The sequence below is a fragment of the Brachionichthys hirsutus genome, chromosome 13 (assembly GCF_040956055.1).
Source record: "Brachionichthys hirsutus isolate HB-005 chromosome 13, CSIRO-AGI_Bhir_v1, whole genome shotgun sequence".
NCBI classification, from domain to species: Eukaryota; Metazoa; Chordata; class Actinopteri; order Lophiiformes; family Brachionichthyidae; genus Brachionichthys; species Brachionichthys hirsutus.
In genome coordinates, this window is record NC_090909.1 from 5,199,810 (window position 1) to 5,220,974 (window position 21,165).

Consider the following 21,165-nt stretch of genomic DNA (forward strand, 5'->3'; position numbering starts at 1 on the left):
CCATTATCACATTTCTCAAGGTGTTTGAGTAACTAATTAGACAGTATTGCTTTGTGTCTCCCAGTGATGAGCAAGAAAAAACAAAGGAAAAGGGCAATATCAGGGAAGGAAGGTGTGACTGCAACAACAACAACAGAATGGAAAAATATGCCAGGGATTTGCTTAAACCGAGAAACACATGGTGCACGAGCAGCACATCTGTGCTACACAGGCCCATAGATTACAGTTAAAGGGAATGCGTTTCTTTGTTTTAGGGTTTGTGGTTAGAGGGGAAAATAGATGGGTTCCCTGCCACCATATTAGATTTGCTGGCTCACAATCTGTTGATTTTTTTTCCTGTTTGTTTTTTTCTGCCAGCACAAATAATGAAATGCTTTTGAAAATCACTCAGTGCTTTAAATAGACAAAGTTTGAAAATATCATATATATATATATATTACTAGAGGCTTTTTGGATAATCTATGTGGCCGATGTAAATGATTGTGAATTGTAATATTTCTTATACATTTGTGAAATCTGTAGCTTAAGTAGTTAAAAACAATGACATATAAGTATATTCTACTTAATCCAGTTTTAACATAGGCATCATCCATCACATTTTATCCCAGATCGGCAACTAAAAAAAAAAAAAAAGCACACCCACTGGTAACAGCGATTTCATTGCTCATACATCCCAGATGGCTGAGTGTACATTGAGTGGTTTCTTACAGTGTTGATTGAGTAGCTTGAATATTCCAGCCGTTTTGTTAATGGATGAATATCATTTATTTTACAGCTGTGACAAATTTGCCACCGAATACACAAATCGGGAGGCGGCTGGAGGTCTGTGAATGAAACAGCTCAGCAGGAGACAAGCCATCATCTTCCACCTGTTGCTGCTGCTGCCTCAGCTTGATGTGCTTTTTTGTTTTCTACTGGTACTGACATTTGCAGGCATCCTAATGTTGATTTATGCATATTCATGCAGATGCAAACATTACCTCGTGGGTCCCTGCATTATGGTGCGTACAAGAACCCCTGCAGAACAGTCAATTATAAATGATTAAGGTCCAGATTTACATTTTTTTTAATGTTGGGCTTCACAGATATAATAATGAACTTATGGACTCGTGTATACGGCTAACAACGTTGATAGGCCGGAGGAATGGGAACGTATCAATAGCAGTGCACACAATGAGTGATGCACAGGATGCTGGGTATAAATTCACAGCCATCTACTTGATTATTTCTGTAATCTAGGGTTACAGAGCCTAATAATTCTGCCTCACAGGTGAGCAGATGTCATAAATCTCAGCATCGTTTCACTTTTTCCCCCCAGCATGAGATGATGAAAAACAAACTATCACTCTTCCTCCTGTTTTTAGCAGACTGTCGTTAAAGCTGGCATTGATAAGTGCCAGACTCTCCATTAAGAGCTCAGACTCATAGGAACCATAAATCCTGCAGAATATATACACACACACACACACACACACACACACACACACACACACAAGTGTGTCAGCTCGCACATGTCTTGGGGTGTGTTTGAAGCAAATCTATCTACATACAGTGCATGCATGTGTGTGGATGCTGTGTAGAATCATACCCTCAATCATGATTACCACATTTCTCTTATAAACACTCCTCCGCCTCTTCATCTGGATATGTGCTCCATGTGCGGGGGTTGACATATGCTCGTGTAGCTCAGGATGAACAAAGAAGAAACATGATTATGCAAATAGACAGATAGTACGACTAGGTCAGAGTGTCTCATTCAGTCAATAGCCTGGGATGCACCCGGACACACCAAACACAGGACTGAAGTAAAAGCGTTGCTAAGTTCAAGTCACCGTGAGAGACGCATGCGAGACGCATGTGAAATCACGTGAGAAACACTTTTCTTTTTTTTAAACAGCTGGTATAATTTAGAAAGCGTATTATTGAAAAATAATGCAGTGAGACAGCAATATAATTAACACCTGTTATAGTTTCCTGGTATGAAAACGGAGTTACAGTTTAATCGAGGCACACTGCAGTAAATGACACGCAGACACATAAAACTTATTTGTGATGCGTGCCCAAAAACAAACAGGATTTGTTTAATTATTTTTAAAGTAACATTTGAGCTATATAATAAAAAAAAAATATGAGCACTGGATTAAACAGGAAATAGTCTTATTTAAATAACCTTTAAAACCATCTGTCTGCAGCAGGAGATTAATTAAGCAAATTTTCCATCATATTTTTTCTCTCTCAGACTTTGGTAAAGTGAAGTTGAAAATCTAAGACAATATTGAAAAGAAAATCCTGGATGTGTTCCATTATTCTGACCTGGACCATCTTCACGGGTTCTGTTCTGGCTGATTTTTACTTTCCTTAGTGGGAGTAATACAGCAAGACAAATGTCAAATGTTAAGTAGAATTTCTAAAATAAAATGGGCTAACTCCCTGATGAGCAACTAGCCCTTTGATTTTATTATCATCTAAGCCCTATTTAAATGCATACAGTCCAAAAGTGACCAAGACTGTGTGACTCTTATGTGGCCTGTTTTCAGACTGGACGTCTTCCAATATCTTAACTACAAGGAAAGCTATTATGAAAGCAAATTCAATATTTTTTTTTTCCTCCTATCATGCAAACTGTACAAGCACTTATTCTCACAAGTGCTTGCCAGAGTCGGCATCTCAAAAACCTTGCGCATCTGAAAAATTACAGCATTAACAGTTTTTCAGCCCACTGCCATTCACACGGAGTGTGTGTGTGTGCATCTGGCGGAGTGTTTATGAGAGTGCCGTTCATTTTATCTGGATTCGAGTAAACCTCGATTTTGTTGACATGGAATTGGCTCGCTGGGATGGCCCACTGTAAGTACACACACACACACACACGGCCTTTTCCCTCCCTCTCTCCACACACACACAAATTAATATTATGGCACCCCCAACCCAACAGCATAGAGATGATCATCGTGTTGATGCCACTCCCAGCAACACACAGTGGCGATCTTCATTTAGGTCTGAGGGAGGCAGGCTGGAAATGTGTCCCTTCCATACTTTCTGCTCCTTCCGCGCACATCCCCACCTCTGCACGGGCCGCAGGCCTTACATTCAATCGCTCTATCGCTGAGAGGAACACATGTGGAGCGACATGCCTTCACACTCCCTGATAGCTTTTCCCTCTGCTGAAATGTACTGAGCTCTTCAGTTGGCAGCTACAAGGTGAAAAGTGAGACAAGTGAAGACAAGATTGCTTTTTACACAAGTGTGTGTTTGCTGTCCTGAGTAAATGAGCTGGTGGAGGTTCAGTGTCTCACTTAAGGCTCAGATTACTGGTTTAACTGCAGATAAATGGCCAGATTATTATTAAATTCTTCACTTTACAAAATTATTAAAATGTAATTAGCAACACTAACATTTTTGACAATATAGATTAGATTTTACAAGTTAAAACAATGAACATTACAATACTGCATGATTTTGCGAGTAAGACCCTCGTATACTTTTCTACTTAACTGAACAGTGTCTCAAAAGATGCCACAGCGTTTTATCGATTGTCTGAAAATCGATGTCACACTTCCATCAATTCTCTCATACTCAAACAGACATTTGTAATCCATCACAGCAGGATCCCTTTTCGTAGCTTGCACTTTTGTTGCGCGCTAATGCAGTTGGGCCACTTTGAAAACGGTCCGTTCATCTGATGCCTTCAAGCAAGTAGCATCCAATTTAGACAAACAAGCTCAAAGTCTACACTTTCATCTGAATTTTACTGAAAAGAAATAAACAAAATACATATTTAAGAGCTTCTGTTCACTCTGACTTGAAAGCTGTGTCAAAACTGTCATGAGTGATACATCCTAGGACACGATCACTCAGACGTTCAACTCCAGAGGCGCTGGCACTTCAGAAATACCTTAGAAGAGGGACAGCAACACTAACACAACACTCCAGTAGTACACCTGTGGAGTATTACTGGAGACACAACAGCTGTGAATGTGCCCTGACTGTGGTATATTCTGCAATTTGTGTAATATATTTCCTTTATTTGAGCAAGTACTGTGGATATCCCTGGAGTTTGAATGGGGGTACATACACTGTAACATGCCATCGCCTTGTTTCTGCTGGAAAAAAGGACCTTTTATGAAATAATGTTATCGCCAAGTGTTGGATTAGAAGTTTTGTATTATTAAGTGGACAGCTAAAGTCAGGATGTTCTAAAAAAGAGGGACTGGACAGCAGGGGGAAACTCAAGATTGTGAATGTGAGTTGTGAAAGTACATCATTTAGAAACTGAACTTAATCAGAAATCACACACGCACCAAAAAATTAAAACATATTCCTTTTTTTTCCAAGTAGGTGTTTCGCTCTATTTAACATTAAGGTGAGCTTCGGTGTCGTTCAGCCCCCTTCCTGTGTGAAGTAGCCCTAAATGACAGCTTTCACAACACTCGGGGTGCAGCATGCACTTAACTACTTAATCACTGCACCGTCTCTGGGAATGAATGCTCTGCTTAATTAACAGCTGTCAAATATTGACAGCAGCTTGTGCTTCCCATTTGGAAAAGATATGTATGCACAAACATTTTCAATTATCCATTTCAAATAGGAGGAACATCCATCAGATTCCCTCTCTGCAGGTGTCAGCTGGGATCAGCAATGACAAACCGATTAACGCGTGATTTTTCTAAGGACTTTGTGCAACTTTATGTTTTCACAGCATTCATCATGGCTTAATTGTTGGCTTAGCTAGCTGCGTTAGCCCCTATGGAGTCTGCCAGTAGGCAACAATGAACTTACCACCATCTCTCTCTTGTCTTGTATCTGCTTCTTCTTTTCTGATCCAGAGGGGAGCTTATCCCAGGAGGACAGTGGGAGGAAATGTCTTTCCGGCAGACCGGACACATCATCACACGCTTGAGTTTCACATTTCGCGGGGTTCAGTGTCCAATGAGAGCGTCAGGTGCAGACTGTTGAAGGCAGGTAGGGAGGAGCCCCACATGGGGGGGTTTGCTACTGCGGTGTCATGTCATTTCAAATTGCTCATTGTTGTCGTTGCTGTGGCAGCCCTAGGGCCCTCCCCTATTGGCCAGGGCTCCAATCAACTGCCCGGCTTGCCTGTCCGCAAGCGTCACCGCTGCATGCGTATCTCTTTGTGTGTGTGATGTGCTGATGAACGCGTGTGTGGTGTAGGTCCGAATGACTCCAAGTATGAATGCATATCCTGGCAGGCTACTGTTGACAAGCAAGTTCCTTTTCACACATAGATAAAAAATGCCTCCTGTGAAAATATTTCTTTTCCAACCACATCTGCTTCCTTTTTCCCCTTCAAATTCATTTTCGAAGCGCTTAGACTGAGAGAGTGTAGCACTTTGCCCCATCCCGCTGGGGTATCAATATACAACAGAGCCCAGAGGTCCAAACAGGAGAGGAAGGCTGAGGAGAACAGTGCAATGCTAATCCATAATGGATTTGCTTCTCCCTTTCATTTGTTGTCTACGGGGAGATGCTGGCACAGAATGTAAAAAGCACGCAGGGGAGGTGCGCCATAGGAGAAGTGATGGAAAGAAAGGTTTTGATGGGGAGGAACGGAAATGCAGAGATAGCCTTGAAGCAGGATCGGGATCAAAAAACCTCACAGAACTGCTGGAAAGGCCTCTTTTCAGGCCTCTTCAAAAGACCTGGGCTGTCTGTGCAGTAGAAAGATGGAAATGTTTGTTACAGTTGAGCTGCATGCGAATGTGCTGTCCAGTTTTGCTCAAAAGGTAGAATATTAACCAGGATGTGCTGTTTCTAACTGGGTGGAAACATGTTTTGGTGAACAACACAGTGAGAGTTGGTGCGTTTCTGAAAAAAATAATCCTTATGACAGTTAACTGCTGAGAAACGACTGTACACGGGTGAGAAGTACAGGAAAACATCATTGTGTAAACATTTTCAGTGAGGAAAAGATGGTCGTGAGGTGGATTAACCGCATGTTCCTCCTCTACGTCAGCATTCTACTCTGACAGGTCAACCTAGAATGGGGGTCATGTGACCATCATGCTCGGATCAAAGCCTCCATACATGTGGCACTCTTAAACCCACTGCCACAGCTGCACCCAGAAAAACAGCCTTTTCACAGGTAGAAGCCTCAACCAGATTTAAGACACACAATCAGCTGGGATAGGATCCTCCAACTCTCAAGACCTGTGAGCAGCTGCAGACAAGATGATCAAGGTCGTCTTGTCTACAAGAAAATGGACGACTGGGTAAATGAACTGGAATCTATCATTTGTACAGCGGCCACACAATCGGCAGACAACTCAGAGGCACTTTGACCAAATTGAAATAGCTTATTTGCATATCCTATAGCCACAAGGCTACGGTGCAAAGCAGTTTGACAAACTATATCTTTGAGGATATTTCTCTCATCTGTCTCGTGGGGCTTGCATAGCATGTGCTTTTAGCTACTTAAAAGGCCAAGTTCACAGCAGAGGGCGGCGGAGATGAAAAACCGCTTTGGTGTGACTTCAGAAGATCAGCAGCAAAGGCTGTACAGCAGGGACTGACAAAAGTTCTGATAGATAACAAGCTGCAGAAAAATAACATCAACATACATGCAAATACAATGTTTCAGTCCTGAAGGATTAAGCTCTGCAGAGCAGAAAGGTGATATTTCAGCGCAGGGCAGCCTCATCTCAGACTGTTATATTGATAGTTGGCTGGAAGGATGAGACAGTTCAGACTCAGAAATTGTTTGTCTGACTAGTCACACCCAAGTGAGCTTCAATTTGTTTTGCGAGCAGCTCCAAAGCACAGAATCCCAGTGAATAACCTTTCAGTGCTGAATATGTTGCAAATTAGTCTTCATTATACCTTTTCTTCTTTTCCTTCATCAGTACCTTCGTCTTTGTCTATTTGTCTATGAAGGCTATGCTAATGTTTAATTTAATGGTTTCGGCTCAGTTTGTATTAGCAACAATAGCATTGTAGTTGCTATAGTGATTTTGGAGATCTAAGAAACTGACACAGAAACAGATGGGCTATAGCAAAGAGTTGAGCCGCCATGATTAGAAACAACCTTTAAAATGAGATTGAACTGAACAGTGACTAAAAGGCCCTCATTGTGATTCAACTCAAGTCATTTTAATTAGGAATTTACTTTGTAGGTGTGAAAATGTGAAGAGTAAATGCTCTCTTTATCTCATCCAATACAATCATCGTCCTTGATTCAAACATACACACGCACACAAAATCCAACCTCTATTAGTAATTTATGATGCATTTACCGTGTCCGTAGGTTTCCTGGACTGGGCGGTCCATCATATACAGACAAGATATCAAAGTCTTCCTCCAGGGCAAAGCCTTGAAACACCAGTTGTATCCGGTTGTGCTCTGCTGCTACAATCACCCAGGTACAGTTGGCATAGTTGGGATAGCCATAGGGGTAGCCGGGGCTCTCCATCGTTCCATTGGGACTGTGTAGCGTGTAGCTGCAGTTCTGAGCTGTGAAAGGAATTAGAAACACGGAGTTATTTCAAAGGGTGAACCACATGTTGGCAGAGCGAGAAGAGTTTCAAAGTTTGGAAAGATTGAAGAGAATTAAATCCCACACCAAAAAACAAATTGATACAAGAATGAAAATCTACACAGATTCATACACACAGATTCATACACACACGCTGCCAGATCTATCATCGCCCACAGCGTGTAGCATCAACACTAAATGGCTCACCCTCTCCAAGCGTTACCCTTCACCACAACCTCCGTCGCAACACACGTGCACTCTTAGGAATAGATCCAAAATGAAAACGTGACACACCTGCAGGAGAGAAGATAAGGGAGCAGGAGGAGCAGAGGAGCAACACACTTGAGCTCTGCATTAATTGCACTCATCTTGCGTATATTCTTTGGCAGCCACTCGTACAGTCTTCAATCTTAAAATGTAATCATGTGCGTTGCCATCTATCAGCGCTGAGCTTGGGCTGGATGTGCGGAACGTGGGCAGTGGGTATGTGTGTGTGTGTGTGTTCTGAATCCCTGAGCCTGACTTATCCCAGCACAGCGAAGGCTATAAATCAATGTTGGGGATTCAGTCATCATTAATTGCTAATGCTGACTGGTTTGTAATTACGCATATATTTTGCTTAGCTTGTGCTTACAAATTAGCAACTGCATGTACATGCATGAATTGTCCCCCGGAGCTAATAATAAGCTTAATATAGCTTCATATTTCGGGTGATGATGGCTAATAAAAGCAATCAATGCTAAGGTATATTTTCACCTTGCAGAAAGCGTCATCTGAGCTGTCAGTGTTGCACTGATGGGTGACAAAAGTATAAAATATGCATGAACTGCATGATCACACATCAATAAATTGTGATGCAAGAATGCAACGTGATCAGAGTTAATTTCCCAATGCAGAAGTAGAAGTGAAGTTTAGTTGTGGGCATGAAAGCATGCTAAATAAATATCCTCACAGGAAGACTATATTAGAATGGCATGCCAGCGTACTGTACATTTTATTTATACAATGATCTGTATTTAGCCTTCAATTGCTTCAGCCACAAAAGCCGAATCATACTGTAAGCTGATTAAATTGTAATTAGTGGAATGTAATTAGAGGACATATGATATATGCATAACCCATATTATTCAGAAACAATGCAACTTCTGCAGTAGACATGATTTTATTCTTTTTTTTTTTGCTTATCCAGATACATATATTGAGTGTGTACATGTCTAGAACAATAACAATGCATCTGAAGGAGCTATGATATCTGAGTGTATTAAAATAGGGCATACAATAAACAATAATCCTCCTTACAAATGTTGCAACTTCGAGACAAGCGAAAGCGCCGGTGAATTTGCCGAATCTCTCCAGGGAAAATGTTTTTATACCTCATTGAATACTCCTGAAAGATACGGATGATGTGCTACCTTGTGTGCTCTCTCTGTTGGTAGAGCAATCCCAAAGCTACAAGCCTGTCCAAATGTTCACTCTGAAACAAGCCTAAACTCTCATAAACCAGCAGGGATTTACAGGTAATCAGGCAGGAGCATGAAGACAAGACGAGAGAAAAGGGGGGGGGGGGGGGTCAATTCCCATTTATTCTCTATAACTACCATCCAAAAGAAGAATAAAAAGACAATGTTTTATTTTAAAACTAAATTCACATTAAGATGTTTTTTTTTTTTTTTTAAATGAGACACGAGCCTGAATGTTTAGGCAGACGAGTGAACCAATGTCTGTAGTTGCAGCAATAATCGAGCCTGGATTCAAATGTTCCGCATCAGGGAGTGTACTTGGCGACGATGCTGGAAAAACACTCACACAAAATCCAAACAAAAACTGATTCAAGGTATTTGTTCCAAGTAGCACAGCAAAAAAAAAAAAAGGTTTAAAACTTTTTCAGGAGGAGAAAAAGGGTCAAGATAGAAGAGGCAAAGCTCCAAATGAGGGCTAAAACTGAAGCATCTCTGAATATATCCATCCTGATGCTGCTTTTGGAGATCAGCTCTATAAGTGCAGCGTGATGCAACTAAGAAAACTTGTTAAATGAGATTAAACACAACCTTTACACGGTTTTGGCTTGGTCACCACAGTGTGTCTATTTTAACCACGACCCCGGGAAGAACAAAGAAAGACAGAAAAGAACACGTTTGTCTGATTTTTCATTAAAGCCTCTAAACGGCAGGAGCAGCAGAGAATTCACCCGCCCAATTACCACTCGATCAATACTAATATCCAGGTAAAACCTCCAAATCCACCCCTGCAGTCTGATTTTCATATACACAACCTGGTCAATATGTTCCCCATCATCTCCTTCATTACAAAGCCTCTCTCAGACAAAATGCCAATCAATGCCTCCTCGGGAGGCCTGATGGCCAAGCTTGATGGGGGTCAGAGTGGGCAGTGAACCATTTGCACACAGGTAATGGGGAATGAATTGGAAAAAAAAAATACAAAAAAGGTTATAGAAGCCGAATTGTTATTGATCGGTTTCATGATTGATTAGAAAATTTGGAAATCGGAAATTATTGTGTAAGACTTGAAGCTTGGCAAATGATTTATGTTATAAATCATATGTTTGGAGCGTAATACACCTCCCTTTAGCAATAAATTAAAATACTAAAACACTTACCGGTAAATGGCAGAATGTAGGAATGCATTCTGCAGCTGATTAACAGTGTTTCATCTAATATGATGGGACATTGTGCACATATTGATATAGGAAAAAAAACAGAAAAGAACAAGGCGAATAGAGGATGCGTTCCTTTACTGGAGGACCTCCAAATGTCATTTAGAAAAGCGAACGACAAGTGACCATCCCCTGAATGAATGAGCGCAGTCTGAGGTGAAAGACACGCAAACGGTGAGTTTTAGAGCGGTTGCTGCCACAAGTGTTTTTCCTCACTGGAAAAAAAAAATACAGTTTATGACCAGACAACATCAAAACTAATTGAGAATGTACTTTTGAGAGCATTTAAAACTAATTTACAACATCATAAAGTTTGATTTCAACAACACATACGAGTTCCGCTGTGAGCCGACGCTCTGATCTATGGGGCCACGTGATTTAGCCGATGCTTCACAGGGGTCTTGCTTGAATTATTTAAGCCTCACGCAGGGTGCAGTATGAAAGGAGCTCCTGGGAGCAGTTCCGCTGCTGTGCAGCCCCTCTGAGGAGGTAGGCAAAGCCCATCCTGAAGCTGAATCCCCCCCAACATGCCGTAAAGACCTCATAAACACACTGTTTGCTGTGCTGCATCTCCCCATCTGGACAACCATTAAAGTAGAATGTTATGTTCTCTTGGGTTGTGTAAATTCAGGTAAAGCGTCGTGAAAGTGGAACAGCAGCAAAATATGCTGGATCAGCAATCAGGATAATTCAGTAAACAGTGAATTTAATTACAAACTATTTTTGTGGTGACTCTATGTGTTAGAATATTAAATATGCTTGTAAAAGTTCAACAGTTGCATGGCTCACTCTTTAGCACACACTATGTTACTGCCAGCGTTCGCCGCCATCTCTGGCCTGCACGCCACCCGACGGGCACGCATGGAGCGGTTTGACCTTGTTGGCTTGCAGTTCAGGTTTGTGTGTGTGTGTGTGTGTTGGACTTATTGTTTGCTTTATTAGGGCAGTTGTTCAGCAGCGGGCGAACAGGTCTGCTGCGTGACACTTTGATGAATCGATGGCCTAGATGCTGCACCGGGGCAGCTACAGTCAAGGAGAAAGAAGGAGAACAGTGGAAGGTGAGAGTGAGGGCGGCGAGACAGAAACAAAAAGGACTGAATGAGCTGAATGTATGTCTAAAAAAAAACCCATGAGGAGCAACAGAGACAGAGAGGAGATGACCGAGAGGAATTAAAAAAGTAGTAGGAGATAAGGAAGGATCTAAAACTGTGTCTTCATGTGGAGGTATCAGCTATCTGCATGAATGGGTGTAGCTCCTATACCCTCGGTGTCACGTATCTGCCTGTCGAATCCACATAGATGCTATTACAGCGGCTGTAGTGACTCTCAATAGGAGGACATGTTATCTTGACAATGCCTCTCTTCATGGACTCTCTTCTCCTCATGCCTTGTTCTGGTCTCCTCATCCGTGATGTAAATCTAAGTTAGAAGTAGAGCCCGACCATCCTGTTGTACCTTTATGCCTTATGCATGAGCTTCTTCTTTTTCTTTGGGCACGTTACGTGAGGAGGTTGCGACAGCAAACCAACCTTCTCCACTTTACCCTGTCCTTTGCATCGTCCTCCCCAACACCAGCCACTCTCATGTCCTCCCTCACTACGTGCATGTATCTCCTCCTGGGTCGACCTCTAGCCCTGTTCCCTGGCAGTTCCATCCTCAGCATCCTTCAAACATATATTTTAGCAAACAAAGAAAAAAAAGTCACTCATTCCCACAGCAGTTTTTTTTGCTGGGAATTGGATTAGTTGGAATAGATTAAGACACCAAAGTAAGATAGTTCTACATAAGCCTACTGCCGTTACCATTATCAACAAACCTAACTGGCAACACAGAGCAAACGTGTTGGTGAAAATACCCATGAACTGCAGGCAAAGAAATGCATGTTTGCTGTCAAAAGTTGCATGAGAATAGCTTAGAAAAACACAAATAAAGGTCTGCAGCATGATTTAAAGTGAGTGTTGCAGCAATCCAATTATACATTCATTTGCATCCACATTAATAATCATTCCTACAAATTGTTCACATTTTTGTATGTTATTTGCAAAGATATAGCGTTTTTCATTTATTCCGCATCTGTTTGCAAAGTTTTCTGGGATTTCCTACCACTCTCTTCTGCATTTTGACAACACTTTGTTTAAAGGGCTATCTGAAAGGCTGCATGCGCAAGACCCCGCCATCCCTTAAGAAACAGGACACAGTATCCTGCATGGGAATACCCAAAAAGAAAGGGTAAGGGCAACTCATAGAGTTCACTTCTTACCGTTTCCTCAAGAGGAACTGAAAAGTCTTTGTGAACCTCCCATTAGAGAAAACATGGAATTATTTACAACCAAAAATAAGCTTCCCTTGGGTTTTATTGAATAACAAAGATATTCGCTATTACATATAACCCCTCCCATGAATAAACTTCAAACAACCAAATGATTTGTGTGTATGCATGTTTATATGCTCTTGTTCCTGTAACTGCCTCCCTGGTGGGACGATAAAACCCCACAGATCATCTTCTCCTCTCAATATACTACTCTTTGTCTGTTGACGCGTCAGCGCATATGCGCGCCGTGACCGCATCATATCTGAATTAACCTCTCGATGGCTGCCATTAAAATGGAAACGGGTGAGCTCAGCGATCCTGCTCGCCTCCATACATTAAACTAATGGCCAGGCCAGGACAACACTTTTCTGCCATTATAGGCGAGCCAAATTCAGTGGAAGGCACTTGCAATACACTCGCTCCCACTTAGCCTCTCTCAAACACACACACACACACACACACACACACAACGCAGCTTTTCTTCTGAGCTGAATGGTAATTTTTGTTTCCTTAAAGGTGCAGAAATGATGCCGCTTCTTCTCCCTAATAATAGGGAATAGTCTCCTGCTGTATGGACGTGTGAGACAAAGTGAGTATCTGTGTAAACACACACATTATGCCAATGCCTTTGGAATTCACACACTTCTGCCACGTCACACTGAGGACACAATCTCCAGATTAGAGCTTCAGCAATCTGTTGAAGCCTATGGCGACACACATTTAATGCAAACACTTGTGCAAACACACACAAAAACTTCACGCTCCATACAATTCATCCTCCAGCACTTGGCTGGAGGATGTATGGAGCGTGAAAATAGACAATACCCACGTGCAAAAGTGTAGCTAAAGATGGGATAATCAATGAAGGCATTCTAATACAGAGGGTTGGGCGTTAATGCATGCATGTGTGAGTGCCTGCACATTATCAGGGATGGGAAAAGAGGCACAATGGTGCATGTGTTCTCCCAGACAGAGGAGGACATGGGCAGTTCCCCCCCAGCTGGGCCATATTTAACCAGCAGCATATTGGTGTCAGCCTGAAGGACCAGTAGCTCATCCACCCACTAAAAAAAATAACCCACACAATTCCACATCTTGTCATCCCATCCTCAACAACCACTTTATGCAGCTCATAACCTGGTTTAACAGAGGTAGCCTTTCTTCCTCGTGTTGTTTTAGTGGATAGCTCTTCACAATGGCTTCGAGCGGATCAATAAAAAAAAAAAATAGCCCATTGAGAGTGAATGGCATGTCACGGGTTCTTTGTTTTCAGGCAGACCCCTGCCTTTGTGTGGTTGAAAAGACCCGTAACATGCTGCTGCTGGGTTTCAAAGAGTGCTTGACTTTAATTCTCTTTATTGGGGGGATATATTCATTTGTAATAATGGGTTGTTGGTTGTCGAGCCAATCGTAACATCAGTGGGAGGTGACATAATTCAAATATCAACGCATTAAGTCTATGATATGGATAACTATGTCAATCTATGAGCTTTTGATCTGTTCTTAAGACTGCGTTTAAAACCCTGGAGGAAGCACTGATCCAAAGGTCAGGTCGTGGCCGTCCCAACAGGACCGTCCATCTATCACTGAGACATGGACGGGCAGTGTACAATCAATCAGCCTCACTTTCACCTTTCAACAAGAGTCCTATAACCCCCCCCCCAGGAAGGCTCAAGTGTCAGCTCTAAACCTCATTTATAATCAATGTGGCTTCACAAATCAATCAAATGAGTAAGAATTAAATTTATATCAAAGAGAATATGCATGTCATAGAAACACTGTCAGCAGTGTGGAATCATGTTTGTCCATTTTTTTATTCATATAACATTTTCTTACAATGTAATCTACACAATTGACTTAATTACAGATTAGAGTCTGTTGTATAGCAAATTGCATTCCGCTTCAGTTAATCATAGTCCTGTTCTCTCACACAAAATAGTGAGAGAACAGTTTGGCAGGGAGATTTAAAAAGCTGCATCTACTTGGGATAAGTATTCAGATAGTTTCCTTCCCCCAAAGCCCCGTCTGTCACTCACGTTGCTTGACTGCTCCACGTGTAATTCTGTCCATTCCTGTGTAAAAGACACGAGTAGATACTTTACATTCATTTCAGTTCATTACTAATTGATTTGCTCTGTGGCAGCGGACTGGGTAACGTGAGCCAGGAGCCAACCGTCGTAATTTAAGGTTAAACCACTTTGGACATTGGACACTTTGGCGGTGATGAACTCGAGCGGAGATGCTTTACACCGACTTGGAACGTTACGGCTAAGAACCATATAATCCAACATCTTCTCAAATCCTCTCTTTAGTCTTGAGGAAGCTGCTGAAGCCTTAACTTAAACCACAACTTGACCTTCTTACTCCGTGGGCTGGTGCACAGAATAAAGTTGTGAATTCACATGTTTATGAATGATTTATGGATGAACCTGGTGGGCGGATTTTGTTGCTGCCTGACTGAGCCGGGCTGGTTCTTTCCCCATTTCCTTTCATTATGGCAGCATAAGCAGCCTATTGTGAGCCTAAGCCTTATATTTACAGAGCAGACATGAGGGCGTTTATCAATCCTCTCCGTGTTCTTGGAAATGCAGCAAGTAGTTGTGTTTCCAGCAAACATAAAACTCTCCCTCACTAATCACTGCAATTAAAAGCAGAGCTTTCGGAGGCCTAAACATGCAAATTAAATTGTAATTGATTACAATGGCACAATGCATATGCAGAAAGCCACACCCACTTGATTCAGTGCACATCCATCTTTATGAGTCGCTTACAAAGGCCCAAATCGCTTCACTCATCAATGCATTCTGTGGGATCTGGTGGGCTGGCCGTCATCGAGCCTCTACAAATGTCAGCGCTGATGCGTTTCTATCTTTGCAGCACGTCTGGCTAAACTTCCACGTTATCTCTCCGTATTAGCTCTGTGAGCTTCTGCACCAGCTACGCTCTTCTGAATGACTGGTTCTGCAGTGTACTTGCCCAGTTTGACAAAAGGACCTCAAATTGCATTTGCTTGCATCAATGGAAAAGATTAAAGGTTTCACGAATAATGATAATAGAGACATCATTTTTTCTGAAGAACCCACAATGCGTTAAACATATTTTAATGTGGGATTTTTAATTTTGTTTAATTTTAAATTTGTGCAAAATGTCCTGGTTAGATAAATGTGAAATAATTTATAGAATTTCCGTCATGCAAGTTTGACTCAGAGTGAAGAAATGTCGGAAAAATGCACACGCACACACACACACGCACACACACACAGACAGACTCCTCCTACATGATGACTATGCCTCTTTCCTTGAAATTGACCACTGACAGATTGCCTATACATTGAACAGAGGAAAAAGCAGCACAGAACAAGGATTCAAGGACAAGATGACTTGCTTGAGATCTAATCTTCCGTTCCTGGGATCACTGATATCTGATAAGAACAGTGTACCTCAGGAAACTAAAGCAACACCAGACTGAGCTTTGTGTCTGTACAAGACAGACGGGGCATCTACATCTGTCTCTGACTTTGTGGGGATTTAAGAGTGGCTGAAGCAAAGTCCCACATCTGATAAATAAGCCTTGAAATGTCACCAATTTATTTTCACCTCCGGTAAGCCAGGGAAGATTGGCCTGAGACATGGATCCGTCTCCAGACACGGTTTGCCTGGCAGCATTTATTGTGGCTGTTCCCCTCATGAGAATTCAACAAAGCTCTTCTTCTCCCGGTGAAAAGCATGCAGGAAAGTTTATTTACAACGACTGTCTTCCCAAGAACTGCTCATTGTCTGTCCTTGAATCGTGACGCATCTGTTTACTACCTTTGATCGACCTGAGCTGCTAATAGGCCAACAGTAGCCGTGCTGGGCGGGGCTGTGCAGGCCATGAATGTGAAGCCTGGGCACACGGAAGAGTGTCTTACGTGAAGTTTCATTCATCTTCCCCGGGATAAGTAGCAACCAAAACATGCTTCCATGAACGGAACGTTGTCCTCTGGGATGTGACGCGAATCATACTTAATACAGTGTCGCCCATTCGCTCTGCCTGTGTCAGAACCGATACATTCTCAGCAATTACAGCCGTGACATGAAACTTTGACACAACTTTTGAATGTTTGAAGAAGAAATGCTTGAATTTTACTGAAGCAAATGAGATAATCTTCCTCATCGTCTTCTGCAAAGCTGCGTCAAAATGAGGTGATAAGATCCAACATTCCAATGTGTGTGTGTGTGTGTGTGTGTGTGTGTGTGCACGCACGTCGCGCACACCGGTTGCGTGGAGCCTGCGAGTGCGATTGTGTGAGCGTTCGTGTGTGAGTCACTGTGCGGCTATGATCTGGGTGATGCAGCGCGGTGACAGAGCGCCGGCCATCTGGAGACAGACGACGGCGCGAATCACCAGAGGGGAGGATGGAGGCAGAAACGGAGAGGTGGATGAACGAGGACAGAAGGAAGCGAGGAGACGCTTGAGTTCGTACGTTGGAGAATAGGGGAATCTGTTGGCCGTACAAGGTACACACACACACACACACACACACACAACCTAAGTTACACACTCTGGGTTGTTGAAATGGTGTCTGATAAATGAACCTACATATAGATTATTCATAAAAGAGGGGTAAGGCCCACATTGACCCTCTGGTTCTGTCAGCTTATCACCCCCAACTCCAACAACGCACCCCCCCCCTTCCTTTATCTGCCCCCTCTTTACAGTTATTTCCCCTCAGCTCAAACGAGGCGAAGCATCGTCAGTTGGACATGCGACTTATTTGCATTCCAGACATTTTTGCAGTTTTAAGTAAAACGATAATGTCTTCTGCTTCTCCACTCCCATCCCAAGCTTTGTGGCGAGCAGATGGGAGACGGGAAGCAGCAGAGCATGCAGGTATAGCAGATGATTTGGGATTGAGCGGCGCAAAAGGCAGACAGGTGGGAGAGAGGAGAGATGAATGCCCATGTACTCTGCATGAATACACATCAGGGAAACATGACACACATGGGGAGTCTGGTTTCCCGTGGCAATAGGATTCAGGTGGAATCAAAACAACACTTTTATTGATTTGATCGAGTTTTGAATAATCCAGCTGCTGACTGCAGGATGTCAAGATTCGAAACAAATAGAAATAGATATGAAGAATATCAGGATGATAAACTTTTTTTAAAAAATGCACGAAACTGGTTTTAAAAAGTCCATCAGAATCTCCCGAAACACAATCTGACACTTTGAAATCTGTAATGTCTGACTAAGGCCCAATTTAATCAATGTAATATGTCATATTAGAACTTTAAAAAAACAATAACAACAACATCAAAACCTCACATGATACAAACTTGGAGACATGATTAATGAAAATCAGACTAATAAGAACTTTATCTCCACATGCTTCATCCATGATGTCAGCACTAGAATAATACCTGCTACGTCCTGTATGAAACCAGCAGCTCTATTCTTTGAAATGTGTGCGTGTGTGTGTGTGTGTGTTACTAAGGAACCATCTCTGAAGTCAGTTAAAAGCCAGACATCCTACAACTGAGGAGCTATCCAGGGTTGAACTGCAGACGTGCAGCACGGAGCTGAACCCTCCTCTGTCCAAGGTGCTGAACGCGCACAGAACGCAGAGCGCGAGTTACCGGAGGCGTCGGTTCATATTGCACGTGTGTAAACTGCAGGAGGAAGGTGGAGTGACCGTAGGGAACCGCACAGACACTAAGAGAACACGCAAACGACAGGGTTGAGCGCTAAACACAGAACTGTCTTTCTGTGAGGCAACAGCGCTAACCACCGCGCCGCCTCCACTGGTCCCACTAAATTATTTACAGATGTATTTCTTATCACAAAGCAGCAGCCATTCCTGCACTGAGTGTCAAAGAAAGTCTCTTTCCACACTCGAGACGATATATAATTCATGACTGAATCATCAACAGCAGCGTTTCTAAATGGATGACCCCCCCCCCCCCCATTTAAGTAGCACCAGCTGCAGGATGCAGCCTTCCTGTCTGCCCGACGGGTTTCCCCGTGTTAGACTGTTAAAATGGGACTTCATGGCGTTAATTCACGGAGATCCTCGTGACCGTGTGAAAACAAGTAAAAAGTCACGAAGTAAGAAAGATAAAAAGGAAAACGGCATCAAGCGTTCCGCTCCTCATAACATTACTGCGCGTTGCGTCATGCGCGCGACGCGCCGCAGCGCTTTCGTGTGGAGCGCACGGTCGGACGACGCGGCGTGATCTTGCGCGTGGACGCTGGACGTCCTGCTGCGGGACCATCTCACGCGCGGGTGACGCACGGCAGGTTACCGGCCGAACTGAGGACGGGAGTCCCGCAACACGCCCCCCCCCCGCCTCCTCTCCCACGTGCATGCGCGTGAAGGAGCGTCGGCTGATCGCCGCCCGACGCACGGGCGAGCCTTGGGAGCTTTTGATCCCATTCGCTCTTTGGTGATCAACCTTTTCGATCATCTGTGTCTTCGCGCGTGCGTGTGGCACCACCTGGGGAGCGACCAAACGCTCACAGAGGAGCCTGAAACGTGATGCAGGCAGGATGACCAGAGCGCGTCAAACATGGCCTGGAGACAAAACCGATCCTATACACGCACCGGACACGCACCGGTTGCTTTTGGTCATTAAACACTGTCTCGGTTGGACAGACGGAACGGACGGAGGGACATCACGACCCCCCGCCGCGTCCGCCTCTCAGCAGAGCGAGGCTCTGGTGCCGCTCAATGGGAAGATGGGAAACTGCTGCACGGTGGCTGAAACGCGGCGGGACGCAACAACCGCCTCGCCATTTAGGATAATAAAGCACGTTTATAGATGCCGTTTAAAGTAAACGCTGCGGAGAGAGAGAGAGAGAGAGAAAGAGAGAGAGAGAGAGAGAGAGAGAGAGAGAGAGAGAGAGATAACCAGTCTGGCATTTCCCTGCTCTCTGTGTGCAATAAGTTAGAGTCGCTTTAGCGGCTCCAACAGGGGAGAGATCAAAAGTCCCCTCTGACGAGGCTGGAGGTTTACGACCCAAAGAGATGAACTCACACCTCAGCAGCAGCAGCAGCCGCGTCTCGCGCACTGTGCTGCTGATAATATGTTCATTCTGCGTCGGCTGCGGGTTCGGCCGAGGAGGGGGCGAACGCAGAGTCATGACTCACCGTCACATCGTGGCTTTTACTAAAAATAGAGCCCATTCTGAGGTTTGGAGGAAAGACGGTGTTAAAACGGCTGGGAGGACCCAGCAGGATGGCCAAAGGAAAGACTGCATCCAATAATGCCACGAGCTTTGCGTGATGAATGTCCACATAAACGGAGGAAGGAATAATAATAATAATAATAATAACCGCGCGCACAAGGATCTGAGTCTTCTTCCAGAAACCAGGTGAGGTTGTGTGGAAGAAGCGAACGCGTCTAAACAGCGATTACAATCTGTTGAACGTCCAGCTGTGGCTGAAATATTTCCTTTTGCGATTAATGAAGGAGGTAAAACCCGGAGTCAGTTAATTGGGCGCGCGCACACACGCACGCACACAAACACGCGCACAAACAAGGAGCGCAAAAGAACCTGATGACAAAATGTTGCTCATTGTTCACTTGTGCAGAATGCAGGATGTTGAGGACTGAAGTAAACTGAGAAAGATCAGACAGACATAACCCCCCCCCCCCCCCCCCCCATAACACACACACACACACACCCATGTGGAGTCTGAACAGCATAATAATCACCCGATTGCTTACCCGCCTCAACCGATTTCCACATACCCCCCCCCCCCTCTTTCTTTTTGTGTGTTTATTTACCTGAAAGCAAACACACAATATGTTTACGTAAACAAGCAGCTCGTTTAATCTGCTCAGACAGACAGACATAGAGAGACAGACAGACAGTCCAGGTGGGACCTCGAGCTCTGCTGCGAGGATCCTCTGGTACCCCCCCCCCCCCCCCCCACAAGCCACCTCTCCTGCATTAATAACTTTGGGCAGCATCCTACAGGAACCGAGTGCGCGCCGCTGGTGCTGATTTGTATTCAGCCAGGGTTTGGGGGGGGCAAGCCTGCTGCATTCCCCCCGTCTCCAGCTTCACACACGGGGACTTACCCGTTGCTGAGGCGGCGAGCAGCCCCACGCATAACAGCAGCCGGCTCCAGTGACGCGCCTCATGCGCTCCCGCTTTCATCAGAGCAAACATTCCTATCCCGTCCGGCGCGCATTCACGTCCCGTCCCCGGTCCCGGAGCTCCGTTCCGGTTGAAAGCGGCGGTCATGGCAAGGTGTTTGTGTTATTCTTTATTTCGCTCAGGCTCGATAGTTCTCAGATGGTCACAAACGGGAGATTCACACGGTGTCGGCGCTGAGAAAAATCCCAATGCATGGAGGAGGCTCGAATCTCGCAGCCGGACTGAACCACGTCATGCGTGCAGGGGTCCGGAGTCTCTCCCTGAGAAGATGGATTTCACCCCGAAACCAGGGAAGGACCGCACACCGAGGAGGAGACGTGATTCAAGCGGTCACTGATCTGACCCCTCAACACGCACGCATCCAAAAAAAAAAAAAAAAAAGGAAAGAGAATCCCTCTCCGATCTGATCGATATTAGAACATCCAAAAAGCCAAAAGCGATCCCTCCTTCAGTTGTTCCTGAAACACTTAAATATTCTCCTCGTCCGTTAATAGAAACATGTCAGGTGCTGATAAAGCCTTGTTTAAACTCATCATTAGACCGAA

At 43.9% G+C, this 21,165-nt stretch overlaps 1 protein-coding gene across 1 annotated transcript in view; it reads right to left on the reverse strand.

Moving 5' to 3' along the window:
- Positions 1 to 20,707, reverse strand: part of csmd2 (CUB and Sushi multiple domains 2) — a 133,763-nt gene extending 113,056 nt beyond the window's left edge. The window contains exons 1-2 of the mRNA XM_068747573.1: positions 20,542 to 20,707; positions 7,251 to 7,467 (exon numbers count right to left, since the gene is read on the reverse strand). Coding sequence (XP_068603674.1) covers positions 7,251 to 7,467; positions 20,542 to 20,707 — 383 coding nt within the window. The remainder of the gene's footprint in view (positions 1 to 7,250; positions 7,468 to 20,541) is intronic.
- Between the last annotated feature and the right edge of the window lie 458 nt (positions 20,708 to 21,165).